This window comes from Scyliorhinus torazame, chromosome 1, assembly GCF_047496885.1.
Source record: "Scyliorhinus torazame isolate Kashiwa2021f chromosome 1, sScyTor2.1, whole genome shotgun sequence".
Taxonomy (NCBI): Eukaryota; Metazoa; Chordata; class Chondrichthyes; order Carcharhiniformes; family Scyliorhinidae; genus Scyliorhinus; species Scyliorhinus torazame.
The window spans coordinates 175,804,281-175,818,370 of record NC_092707.1 but is presented as its reverse complement, the minus strand read 5'-3'; the positions used below and the strand labels follow the sequence as shown (position 1 = coordinate 175,818,370).

Here is a 14,090-nt window from a genome sequence, read left to right as displayed (position 1 = left end):
TCTGTGTTCCTGTCTACACCCTTTGACTCCCTTGTCAGTCAAGAATCTATCTAACTCAGCTTTAAAAATATTCAATGACCCAGTCTCCACTGCTCTTTGGGGGAGACAATTCCACAAACCAATGACATTCTGGGAGGAAATTTCTCACCTCTATCTTAAATTGAAGGTCCCTTATTTTTAAACTGTGTCCCTGAGTTAGAGTCCCTCCCATATAAGAAAACATCCTTTCAACATCAACCCCGTCAACTCCCTTCAGGATTTTATATATTTCAGTAAGATCACCTCTAATCCCCAATAGACACTAGCCCAACCTGTCTAGCCTTTTCTCAGAAGACAGTCCTTTCATCCCAGGAATCAGTTGAGCTAATCTTCTCTGCAGTCCTTTCTTAAATAAGGAGACCAAAACAGTACAGTACTCCAGATGTGGTTTCATCAACATCCTGTACAACTGTAGCAAAACTTCCCTATTACTTTCCATTCCTCTTGCAACATACAACATTCCATTTGTCTTCCTAATCACTTGCGATACCTGTTAACTTTAAACAATTTGCCAAACAAGACAGCCAGATACCTCTGTACCACAGAGTTCTGTAATCTCTCTCCATTTAAATGGCATGTTGTTTTTCTATTCTCCCTATCAACGTAGACAAGTTCACATTTTCCCACATTTGCCAATTTACCTAACCCGTCTATAAACCTTTACAGTCTCCTTAGATCTTCTTTGCAACTTACTTTCCTACTTATCCTGGTAACATCAGCAAATTTAGTATTATACATTTGTTCCTCTCATCCATTTCATTCATTGGAGGCATGGAGGCCCCAGCACTGATCCTTGTGGCACTTCATTGATTACTAATCCTAAAATGACCCATTTATTCCTACTCTGATTTGTGTTAGCTAACCAACCCTCTATCCATGCTAATATGTTGCCCCTATACCATGAACTCTTATTTTGTGTAGTGATCTTTGATGTGGCACCTTGTTAAATGCTTTTTGGAATTTTGAGTACAGCACATCTATAAATTCCCCTTTATCCACATTGCTTTGTCACTTCCTCAAAGAACTCTAATAAATTGGTCAAACATATTTTCCTTTTCACAAAACATGCTGACTTTGCCTAATTATATTATGATTTTCTAAGAACCCTGTTATAACACCCTAATAATAGATTCCAGCATTTCCCCTATGTCAGTTTCTTCCCTTAGTCCGAAGATGCACAGGTTAGGTGGATTTGCTAAAATTGCCCCTGTTGTGCCAGTTAGGTGGGGTTACGGGGACAGGACAGGGGAGTGGAAAGTGGTAGACTCATAGAATTTGCAGTGCAGAAGGAGGCTATTCGGAGCATCGAGTCTGCATCGGCCCTTACAAAGAGCACCCTTCGGGTGATATAAGACGATCGTTGCAAACTCGATGGACCAAATGGCTTCCTTCTGCACAGTGGGGAGTCTATGGTTCAAAGGGGTGATGCAATTCGTTGATGTCTGCAGAATCTCATCTGAGTGATGCAATTGGTGCATCTCTGCAGAATGTCACCTGGCAGTGAATGCAGTTGGTTGATCTTTCCATAATCTCACCTGACGTTAGTGTGGTTGTTGGCCGCCATCTACCCCGCCCTCCCCACCAGCTGGCCGTTGGTCGCGCGGCGCTGAGCCGGCGGGAGCCCAGAGGCGGCGCTCTGACTCTCCTCAGCTCCTGGGGAATGTGGTCGGCCTGTGCGCGAGAGTGAGTCAGACTCCGGGCGGCGCTGCCAAACAATTTGCCGGCGGGGGACTAAACCATTCATCAGCAAAAAAAAATATATAGAAAGAGCAGGGAATCGGCGGGGCGGAGACTCAATCCCCGGGAAAAGCTCACTGGGAGTCCGTTGCAGTTTCACTCCCATCCCGCGGCGCTGGCTGGAAGCGAGCCCGGGAACTCGGGTTAACTCCGTGTTGTGAGCCGGTGAGGAGACAGAGAGAGCGGCCGATTGCACTCGGATCTCCGGTACCGGGAAAGCCGCGAGGATTGCTGCCACCATGGCCGGCTATGTGCCGGGTCAGCTACCGACCACCTTCGCCGAGGAGAAGGAGTACGTTCAGGCCTATGAGGACGTTTTGGAGAGATACAAAGGTAATGGGCAGCTCTCCCCTGGAATAACCGCTTCTCGAGGCGAAACCTACCGCCCGGCATCCCGTCAAAAGGTTCACACACCGATAGAAATAGGGATTTACCCTCTGAATGTTCACAGTCGCAGCAGCACCGGCATGTCCCTGCCATAATTGTACATTTATTTTCCTTTTCTTCTCCTCCACTCTCCTCACCCCCCCCTTTTTTTTTGTTCCTTTTCATCTGGCCCGAGGTGTTTGATTAATCGCTGAGAAGGTTGTTTTTTGTTGTTGTAAGTGGCACAAATCCAGTATTAATTGTTCAAATGCCTCCAAGTTGAAAACAGAAATGAGAAAGATGCTGTCAAGTTCTGCAGGGCTTCGAGTCTCGGTTTTGTTTGGACATAATTCTTCCCTAAATTCACGACGCCCTTTTTCTTATTCATGTGACCGATCTTAGTGTTTTTATTTTCACACCAAGGCTCATTTCCGAAATAAATTTTACTGGGGTGGGGGAAGGTGTTCAGCGGGGTTTGTACTTGTCCTATTCGGTGTGTACTTGTCAAACGTTTAATAGATTTTTTGAAATGCAAATTAATTATTTTCCTGTCTGATATTAACTAATCGTATAATCCGGATGCTTCCACCCCCCTCTCCCGGTCTGGAACGTAGACTATTTACAGGAAGAGCAATTAATCTCTTTGTCTTTATCAGCAAACTACCATTTAGTTTTAAATGTACCGGATTGATGGATAAATTGCTCACGCAAGAGAACGGCTAGATTTGTAGATAGTTTTAATTCTGATGGTTGTTCTTACTGGAAACTTGGGACCTGTTTTTATTTCATCCACCGGTCTGAGACAAGGTGTGACAGACCTACCCAGGGAGGCGAGTGCATTGCAAGTTCAGACTTTTACTGAACAATAGGAAGAGGATGTTTGTGGGCGAAGAAAGATTGTTCAGATTGTTTAGTCTGGTGATGCAATAAATCTGTCCGCGAAATCCGTGCACAATACCACACTCTTTCCAGAACGAAACTGGATTAATTTTATTCAGTTGAGATTTGACAAACCACAGATAAAAATCACTCCCCCCCCCCCCCCCGTTTCTGACCTTCCTGCTCTCCAACTTCTCGCTTCATTGAAAGTACATTGAGGTTGTTCGTTTTTTTATATAATGTAATTTTAGGCATACAATTGGATTTAAAGTCACTATATATAACCCTGTAGCGGTTAGTACTTTGCAGCATTCATAATTTAACACGCGTTCCTGAAGAGACACCCACTTGCACATTTTACCTATCATAATAGACTTGTATATACTGAGATGTGCTTTAAAGGTCAATTTGAACCCGTTACACCAATGCAGTATTACACCAATGTGTTTTAAAGGTCAATTTGAACCCGTTACACCAATGCAGTATTCCTGTGCCTCCCTCCCTGCGAGAGCTCGGACCAGGCGCCTGAAATACAGTTCAGCGTGAGCTATTGGGACCAGCGCGTGCGCATTGGCAAGGAGGCCTGGGATTGCTTTAGAAGTTGCTTCAAATAACAATGTAAACCTATTGAATCTCACCAGAAGCAGGGTGCACTGCACGATTTGAAGGGGCTGATTGACAGTTTGTGATTTGTAGTATAGAATTCGATTTTAAATAGTGATGCAGCTAAAACTAGATTGCGGTTTTGTTTAAAATGACTAGAGTGAGTGCATTTGAATTTTTTTTCCCCTCACACTTTCATTGTAATGCAAAGTGTCGTTAGTTGTGGCCGGTGTTCGTAGTCAAGCATTGTGTCAAAATCGTTACTATTTAAAACATATTTTAAATGCTCCTTGAATCGTTCAAAGTAATTATCTAAGCTGTATGGATATGCAAGATATTGCAAGAATTTGGTAATCTGATTAAATTATTTTATTTATGAAATTGTACAATTTTGGATCATAGAATTTACAGTGCAGAAGGAGGCCATTCCACCCATTGAGTCTGCATCGGCTCTTGGAAAGAGCACCCTATTTAAGATCACACCTCAACCCCATCCGACCTTTTGGATACTAAGGGCAATTTAGCATGGCCAATCCACCTAACCTGTACATCTTTGGACTGTGGGAGGAAACCGGATCCGGCACCCGGAGGAAACTCTCACAGACACAGGGAGAAAGTGCAAACTCCACACAGTAACACAAGGCTGGAATTGAACCCACGTCCCTGGAGCTGTGAGGCAGCAGTGCAGGCCATTGTGCCGCTCAGAATATGGAGACTTGATTTTAATCATTAGCAACAGAAACTGGAATAGACCACTCCGCCTGTTGTGCCATTCAATTAGAACACAACTGCTCGGTATCTTATCTTCAACAATCCACTTTTTTAAAATGCATACAATTTTTGATTTATTTAGGTGTATTTCTTGCCTGGTCTAACAGACATAACTTTCTCTTCCTGGAGAAGGTCAGTGTGATGAGGGGGTTGAATGTGCAAGTTACGGGCCATCAAGGGAGGGGTTAACCAGTGTGAGACGAAGCAGCCTCTGGGTCACCAGGCTGACTTTCCACCTTTACTCCTTGGTGGAAATGTGGATGATCAGGTCAATGACCCTGTTGCTGTAGGCAAACACACTGCCTTACCAGAAGACAAGCTTCACAAAGTTATGGTTCAACACAATCCCGGCACCCACATCAAAGATGGAGGAGTGTGAGTCCCCGTGAAGTCAGTCAACACAACCTGGTCCTCTGTGTATTCCAGGATTCCTTTCATGGATCCTTCTGAAGCTTCCTTCATGGCCGCCTTGATGTTATCATATTTGGCAGCCTTTGACAGATGGCAGGTCAGGTCAACCACAGAGACGTTAGTAGTTGGCCCCCGGAAAGCCATCCCGGTCAGCTTCCCATTCAGTTCAGGGATGGCTTTGCCCACAGCCTTGGCAGAACCAGTTGAAGCACAAATGATGTTCTGATGGGTGCCGCTGCCATCTCTTCATAGCTTTCCGGAGGGACTGTCCACTGTCTTCTGGGTGGTTGTGTAGGCATGGACAGTGGTCATCAAAGCCTCACCAACGTCATTGATGACTTTGGCCAGAGGAGCAAGGCAGTTCGTGGTACATGAGGCATTACTGACAATGGTCATGCTCTTGTCGAATTTGTCATGATTGACACCAACGACGGACAAGGGAGCGTCGGCAGACTGGGCAGAGATGACCACTCGCTTGGCACCGCCCTTCGGGTGAGCCGAAGCTTTCTCGAGGGTGGTGAAGACCCCCGTGTACTCCACTACGTACTGAGCCCTGGCGCCGCACTACTTGATGTTGGCCGGGTCATGCTCCTGGAAAACGCTGACATGTTTTCCATTGATGATGAGTTACCCAATCTTGACCTTGACTGTTCCTTTGAATGATCTGTGGGTAGAGTCATATTTGAACATGTAAACCATGTAGTTCACATTGATGAACGGATCATTAAAAGCCATTCAACTCCAACTTGCCATTGGCAATGGCGACCTTGGAGACCAGGCGACCAATGCATCCAAATCCGTTGATGCCGATCTTCACCATGTTTCTGTGTCTCAGTCCAGGCTCTTTGAGTGCTCTGTGTGCGGCTTGGCCAAGGCAGGGGCTGTGTCTCTTCCTCCAGTCCTGTCTATGTCCCCATTTAGCCACTTGATTTCATATTACTTGATAGCCTTGCAAGATAATTTTTCATTACCATTAATATTGGATCTAGCTTATTACAATGCATAGAATTTTAAAGATGGTGAAAATAAGTGTGCATTTGATTCTAGTGTACTCAGGAAAATTACAACTTTGCATTGTGTTCCCTTTATTGCTTTTTCTGTCTTCCATTTGTGAATACAAGAAGAACTAAGTCTGCCTGCGGTGAATTTTATCATATTTTTGTCTGTATGTAATGACTTCTGAAAATTCAGTTTGTTGATTTTAACTGCAATGTGGTGTTTGTAATATTGGTCCCCAAGTACCTGAGGTGCAAACAGATGTTAAGCATAAAGATTTAGGAAGTTTTGTAAATCATGTAATTGAAGCTGCTACAGTTCATACTTTTAGAATTTACAATCTACGGAAATGTTTATTCTTGTTATGGCATTTTGTTATGGCATTTCGGGTTTGTCTGTAAAGTCTTCTGCCAGGAACTAGAAAGAGAAGCTGAGAAGATGGTGCCATCTTTGGATTGGAGATATTTTATTTTCACATTTTTACTTGTAAATTGAGGTTACATTCAGTTGTAATAGTGTAAACGTTTCCAAATAAACTGTGAATTAGCACTGGAGAAATGAGATCCATGAGATTTACGCAAGGGGTGTTAGCTGTTGGTGAGTTTGTGAACAGTGCAATCAATAATTGAGTATTCCTCCTTCTTGCATCTTTCATCTGACCACCATTTGTCCCCACTTGCAACTAATTGACCCAAGCCACCTGGAACACTGGTACAGCAAAGGCAATGGGACCCAATAACATCTTGAAGAGTTTCACCCAAAACTAGCTGTGCTCCAACCATACTACTCTGGCACTGCAACAACATTGGCATCTACCCTATAATGTGGGATATAGCCCAGATATAGTCTGTCCTCGAAAACCAAAGATAAATTCAATCCAGCAGTTAATGCCTCATCAGCCAACTGACAGCTTGCAAAGTGGTGGACAGCACTACTGACTTTGCTATCAAATGGCAATTGCTCACCAATAGTCTGTTCAGTGATGCTCAGTTTTGGTTCCACTGGGATCCCTCTGCTCTGCACCAAAAACATAGACAACTGAATTTCAGAGGTAGGTGAGAGTGTGATTTCCCGTGCCAACTCGTGTCATTGGCTGTGCCTTCAAGGAATCTAGTTAAAAACTGAAATAATAATAATACTCGCTTATTGTCACAAGTAGGCTTCAATGAAGTTACTGTGAAGAGCTTTAAGTGCCGGGGGAAGAAAACTCCATTGGCTTGAGTCATATCAAACACAAAGGAATATGGTTGTTGAAGACCCAATCATCTTGCCACCAGAACATTATGGCAGGAGTTACTCAGGGTAGTATCCGAAATCCAACCAGCTTCAGCCTCTTTATCCACAATCATACCTCCATCCGAAGGCCTGAAGTGGGGTGTTCACCTGTGATTGCAATGTTCAGTCCCATTCATAATTATGATGTAATAAAGCAGCCAATTTCCCCTACAGCAAGCCATGATCAGCATTTGTGTTTGGGCTAATAAAAGTTGCAAGTAATAGTCGTGTCACACGGTGAGAACGTGCAGACTCGCTCAGACAGTGGCCCAGCGGTGAATCGAGCCTGGTGCTGTGAAGCCACAGTGCTAACCACTGCGCTACCATGCTGGCCGACTGTGCTCCCGTCCTGCAGCAACACACCAATGCTTCTTGGACAGCACCTCCCAAACAAATGAACGTTACCATCTAGAAAGACCAGGGCAGAAGATGATAGGAGAACACCATCTTCAAGTTGCCATCCAATTTATACGCCATTACTAATGAGGATATATATATATTGCCGTTCTTTCCTCATTGCTGGTCAAAATCCTGGAACTTCTTATCTGACAACACTGTGCGAATACTTTTACCGGATGGACTGTAGCAGGTCAAGAAGCCAGCTCACCATTACCTTCTCAAGGGCAATTGGGTTTGGTCAATTATTTCTGGTCTTGCCAGTGATGTTCACATCATGTGAATGATTTTCCCCCCCACAAATGTTACAGGTTTAAATTGATCAAACTTGTTTTTGTATGTGTATGTAACAGAGACAGTAAAGTGTTCATTGGAGATGCACACCTCGATAAATGAGACTCTGTTCAGATTTGAATGTGTTTCTAACATAATGGCACTATGTCTGAGAACTGTGCATCTGAATTCCTCTTTAGGATGTCTAGATGTATTAATTCCAGATTTGAGCTATTTTATCCGCCTGGATTTGTTTTCAGCTTATCAGGTTAAGACATCAAGCTTTCATTCAGCAACTTTTAATCTGTGGCTCATGATAGAACAAGGTGTCATGTGAAATGAAATTTTATTATAAATGGATTTTTACTGTATTGCAAAAGATCTTGTTTACTAGTGTTTTTTTAAGTAAAACAAAGAACCTCTTCTAAATGTTGCCAAAACCTAGTTACTGGAACAAATAGTTATAGACCATTAGGAATTTATTTTGAGATGGTAAATATTGGTTTAAAGCAGGGCATTGTTTCTGTTCAGAAGCAGAAATAATACTCTGGAAGCTAAATAATGTTCATGTGAAAAGCCAACTTGGAACTTATTTTAAATTATTTTCAGAGATAATTTATCCTCCTAATAAAGAGCACACATACTGTTTTGTTCCCAGTGTATGCTGATCCTCTGCCTTTGGGTTTATATGGATGATGTGCACCCTTCTCATTTTGGTATAACAGGCCCTAATAATTCCATGCATCTGACTGGGGTGACATCTCCGGTCAGTCCATAATTTCTTGGTAAGATTAATACTGATCTTTCGCTCTTCACAGTTACCTATAGGCTGTCCACCTTGGTTTCTGGCTTGGCATTAGTTTTGAGATGATCATGCAGTAACCACAAAGGTAGCAAAATGATGCTGATAATTTAAAAAATGTATTAAGAGTACCCAATTCTTTTTTTCAAATTAAGGGGCAATTTCGCACGGCCCATTCTAACCTGGGTCCTCGCTGCCATGAGGCAGCAGTGTTAACCACCGCCCCACCAGTTTGCTGATACTTTTTTGATACTGACACTGAAATTTTAAACTTGACAATTTGCTGACGGATCTAGCCTCCTCTTGCATTGTCTTTTTTCACTCGTCCATGCACCTGCAGGATGAGCTCAATGGCTTAATTTCTGGTGATGGGCGTAAATTTATTTATTTGTTTTCTTGAACTTGATAAACATGGGGCACGATACAATGACCATGCTGTGATGAAGCAGCTCGCCGCAACACAGTATGGCCGATTAAAACTGGGAGACCCTGCTCCTGGGATCTACCTGGCTCGCAATGCCTCGCGAGGTCTAATGCAATCTCGTGCGATGTTGCGATGTGAATCCCGGCCATTGCGGGTGGGATCACTTTTTAGTACATTAGAATATTAAAGCGAGAGCTAGTCTCACTTTATTTTTTTTTAAAATAATATTTTATTGAAAATTTTTGGTCAACCAACACAGTACATTGTGCATCCTTTACACAACATTATAACAATACAGATAATAATGACCTTTTTTATTTAAACAAGAACAAAAGAAAACAACAACAAATAAATAAATATTAAATAACAAAAATAAAAACTAGCCCTAATTGGCAACTGCCTTGTCTCAGGCCACACCCCCCCCCCCCCCCCCCCCACCCCCCACCCCCCAAGTTCTGGGCTGCTGCTGCTGCCTTCTTTGTTCTCCCCTATCTATCTTTCCGCAAGATATTCGACGAACGGTTGCCACCGCCTTGTAAACCCTTGAGCCGACCCCCTTAGGACGAACTTAATCCGCTCTAACTTTATGAACCCCGCTAGTCTCACTTTAATGTGCAGATTCCTGAGTTACCCGAGGCTGGGATCTATCTCCTTCGCCTCGGAGACTTCTGGTGAGCAGCGTTCAGCACTGGTCTCCACAAACGGGGACCAGATGGAATGGCACTCTGGGAATCTCCCAGGTATTTGCCCTTTGGGCAGGGTGATACCCTGGCAGTGCCAGGCTGGGAGTTTTTTGGCGCTGGCAATCGGGCCAGAGGTGCCCTGCATGGGTGTTGGGGTAGGGGTCCTCCCATTGTGCATTGGAGATTGGGGGCATTCTCATACTGCATTGGGGCTGGGTCCCACTGAGGTGTCTCGATGCACTGAGGAGTTCTGGCGAGTAGAGCTCCTCAGTGCTGAAAACGGGGCTTTGCGGCCTCAGCCGTATGTTCCCTTTTAGTTGAATCACGCCCATGGTATGGTGTTGTACGGAGTTATGCAGGCTGCAAAGTTCAGCTCGCCCTATAATGAATTCTCCGTCAGGGCTGTTATGGCAATATTACGGTTTGCGTTTCACTTTTTTTTGCAAAAAGATATATCCAACCAGGGTACATGTTCTTGCTTGCTGTGTAGTGACATTAGCAAACATCTGTAAAGGCACCTTGTGCAGACATATGATTGGGATTAGCTAGGTTTCCTTCTATGATCCAATTTTTTGTAGCACATATTGTATAGCTTCCCTTCTGAAGGATGGCTATGTGAATGAGGTACTGGCAGGCTGTTCGATAGTATCGCAATGTATTATTGCCTTCAGAAAAGGAGGACAGAAATTTGACTATTCCACATGTAAAATATGTTAAATTTCGTGATCTAAATTTTCAAATATAATATCTTGTTTTATATCTTTACTTATTTGGCATATTGAACAGTCCTGCATGCATTCAGCCTGATGAAGGAAATACATTATTAAATTGTTCTGTAACTGGGTGAGGATTTCCACAAAACACCCCAATTATTTATTTCTTTAGCTTGAACTATCAAATATTGAATTTTAATTCATGTAATCAAATACTGCAGGAGCTAGAAATCTGAAACCAAACCACAAAAATGCTGGAAAGACTCTGATGGGTCATCAGCCTGAAAAGTTAAGTCTGTTTCTCTCTCCACAGAGGGTGCCAGACCTGATTCTTTCCAGCATTTTTGATTTTGAACCCTTGATGCACAATTTGTTTTTGGGTTCTGTGCCAATTTTCTCCTTTTGCTGAATGCATCAATTAACAACTCTATGGTGACCATAACTATTTTTCATGGGTGAACACAGTGAGTGACAACAATAATATTGACCATAGGAGCCTTGCTGTCAAGCCCAACCTTGTCCTTGCTTGATGCCCTTATGCATGTTCTAGCTAGAGCCAGCTTCAGAACAGGAACCCAGATTTGAATTTATTTTTGACCTGGGGTATTGAATCCAATTATAAGAGTTGAAACTGCTACCTCCGAATAAAGACCTTCACAAAATATGCAAATAAATGTTCGGAAAGTAGTAATGCCCATTAACCTAAGATGGTATCTATGGTTGGAACTGAAATCCATGTGCTTGTCAGTGGTTTAGGCACATTATGAGCTGGTGTGGGAAACACAAACTTGCAACATTTAGCATAGTCACAGTTTGTCCTATTTACATTTCTCTGTCCTTTCTGACTTCATTGGCACTATTGTCCCTGAAAGTGCAGATTACAAATGCTTGTAATAAAAACAGAAAATCTTGGAAATTCTCGAGTCATTCAATCCTGTTATGGAAACAAACAAATTAATGTTTCATTTGTCGATCTTTCGTCAGAATTGAGTCTCAAATTTGTAAAGTTGATATAATGGTCAAGGGTTACAAGTGCCCAATAGAAAGATGAGGTACAACCTGGATAGCTTTAGTTGAATTTCTTTGGAACAGTGTAGAAAGCCAAAAATAGGTAACAGTGATAACTTAAAGCAGGGAAGTTATATTTGCAACTCGTAGGGTGCGGTTTAGGGAGTTACATTTGCAACTCAGGGCGTGATTTAACCGGAATAAAAACAAGAGTCCTGTTTTGGGTGGGCTTAGCGGGGTGTTTCTTGACACCTGCAGCGTTAAGAATGACCCATGATCAAACGGGGCTTTTCTTTTGGCCTTTGCGAGGAACACCCCACCAAGGCTGCTCTTACTTGATCAAAAATGCCATCCTGATCTCCCCGATCTCTGTACCCCCCCTCACGTGGCCTCTGGGTCCCCCCAACTTGCCTGTTTGGGGGTCGTCAAACTCTACCTAATGTCTCATGAGGGCAGGGCACCCTGACGGTGCCCCTGTCAGCACCATCCTGTGCGGCAATGTCAAGGTGCCTGGGTAGCAGCGGGAGTGCCAGAGTACCACCCTGCTCAGAGCCCTGACACTTGGGGGTGGGGGGTCAGGGGGGGTTCTGATGTCCTGGGGGAACCCCCCCCCAAGCTGCCGTTACACCTGGTCCACATTTGTGTGTACCAGTGCTAAACTGCACCATGGCGAGGTGTCTCAGGCACAGATGTTCGATCCCAGGCCTCGGGAGAATCCGCCACAGACCTATTTAAGTGAACCTAACTGCCAAGTGAGGCGAGGTCCAGATTGCAACGTTCCGCTAGATTTCGTGAGGCATCCTGAGTGTCGCAAATCTCACGAGAGGTGTCTTGTGAGATTTAGCGGCCTCGTTGTGTCCCAAGTCGGGCGCGACAAGGCTGCTCGATAGCACTCATAATTTACAGCTTAATTGCTTCATCTATTTTTCATCTTCCCAACCAAGTTGAAGGAGATGGCACCATAAAAATCAGATGTGCTGGATTAGGAACACAAGAACTGGAAAAAACATCCATCAATTTTAGTCTTTCAAATTTCAACTGACCCAGCATTGCACACATGTTTGAGGCATTCACCCTCCACAGCACCTCACACCACAGCCCCTCCTCCAGTGCCATCTTCAGCTCCTCCCACTTTGCTTTAAACCCCTTCAGAGACACCATATCCTCCTCCAAAATTCTCCCATGGATCACTGCGATTTCCCCCCACCCCAACACCTATAACACCCTCCAGCAACGAGGGAGAGTGGTGCCACCGGAAATATTGGAAAAACGATTATTGCAAAATCCAGCACCTGCATGTACCTGAGAACCTTCCCTCACGGGATCCCAAATTTCTCCCCCAGCTCCTCCAAACTTGCAAACCGCCCTTCTAAAAGTAAGTCCTTCATTTCCATCACCCCTCACTCCTCCCATCCCCGGAACCTTGCATCCATCCTGGCTCAGGTCTGTGTTGCTCATGGTTTCCTCAAATCGGCATCAACTTTGACCTCACTCCCACTCTAAAGCGCTGCTGAAATTGCCTCCATATTTTCAGCATGGCCACCACCACCGGATCCCCCGAGTGCTTCCCTGGGGCAAACTGGATCGGAGCCAGCGCCCCCAACCCCTTACAAAAGCCTGCCTCCTTCTTCGCCCACAAAGCCTCCATCTCCCTGCTCCAACCCTGCGCCTTCTCCGCATTCGCTGCCCAATAATAGTATAACTGGTTTGGAAGGGCCAGACCCCCGTCTCTTGCTCTTTTTGAAATATCATCGTCCTAATCCTTGCCACCTTACCTGCCCACACAGATGATGAAACCAACCTATCCACCCCCATAAAAAGCTATTTCAGCAAATAGACCGGTAGGCACTGAAATAAAAATTAAAAGCGCAACAAGATGTTCATCGTGACCACCTGCATCCGTCCTGCCAACGATTGGGGAAGGCCGTCCCACTTCAGTAAATCTGCACTCCCAGATACCCATAGTGGGTTGTTGCCAACCGAAATAAAAAGATTGACTGAAATATAGGTCTGTTTAAGGAGGACATTCTGGAACTTTGGGGTCCTGGCAGTTGAAGATTAATCTGCCAGTGATGGTTGTAAAGGAGGCAGGGTGCACCTGAGGCTGGAGTTGAATGAATGTAAAGTTTTCGCGGAGTAGCAGAAGAGGTTAGAGAAAGAAAAGTTTGAAGCCACAAAGAGTTTTGGACAATTACTTTTGTGGGGTTTAATGCTATCTCCGGGTTGCAAGGTATCATGAAAGAGGTGGAGAGAGGTGGTGTGGGCAAATATAGAAATCTGGGGCACTGTGAAGGGATGGATGCAGAAGAGAAGCCAAGGACTGGAGATGCTATAATTATGGTTGAATAGGTCAAATTATAACCTGCACCTCGAGTCCAACAGTCCTCTGACTTGTATGTTCCATCTCCCCTATTGTTCCTTCTGGCAGTTTCAGTTCATCAGTATCATGAGGAGCTCCCTTCAACATTTTCACTTGGCTACTTCATCTCAACCTTTTTTAAAAATGTCTCATAAAAACCTAACCATTCTATTTATTAATTCTCTTAAGAAATATATACTTTGATCTATTAATTTGCAAAACATTTTGACACTACCCAGATGGTAGTGTCTTTGTAGTTGCGTCCAAATGAATTCCTTACAAGCAATATGGTGTACTTTATGCAGTACCTGTGTTATCAGGACATTTAAAATAAGTTTTTAAGTTGTTTACATGT

At 43.9% G+C, this 14,090-nt stretch overlaps 1 protein-coding gene and 1 pseudogene across 28 annotated transcripts in view; one reads left to right on the top strand and one right to left on the bottom strand.

Annotated features, from left to right (window-relative positions):
* macf1a (microtubule actin crosslinking factor 1a) overlaps window positions 1-14,090 on the top strand; it is a 999,246-nt gene that overhangs the window by 172,515 nt on the left and 812,641 nt on the right. For 2 of the 28 annotated variants that reach the window (XM_072501210.1, XM_072501195.1), the window contains exon 1: window positions 1,696-2,109. The exons of the other annotated variants lie outside the window; for them this stretch is intronic. In XM_072501210.1, coding sequence (XP_072357311.1) covers window positions 2,016-2,109 — 94 coding nt within the window. In that variant the 5' untranslated portion in view covers window positions 1,696-2,015. Of the gene's footprint in view, window positions 1-1,695; window positions 2,110-14,090 lie in introns of those variants that run through there. 28 annotated transcript variants of the gene reach the window in all.
* LOC140417275 (glyceraldehyde-3-phosphate dehydrogenase-like) lies at window positions 4,634-5,626 on the bottom strand (annotated as a pseudogene).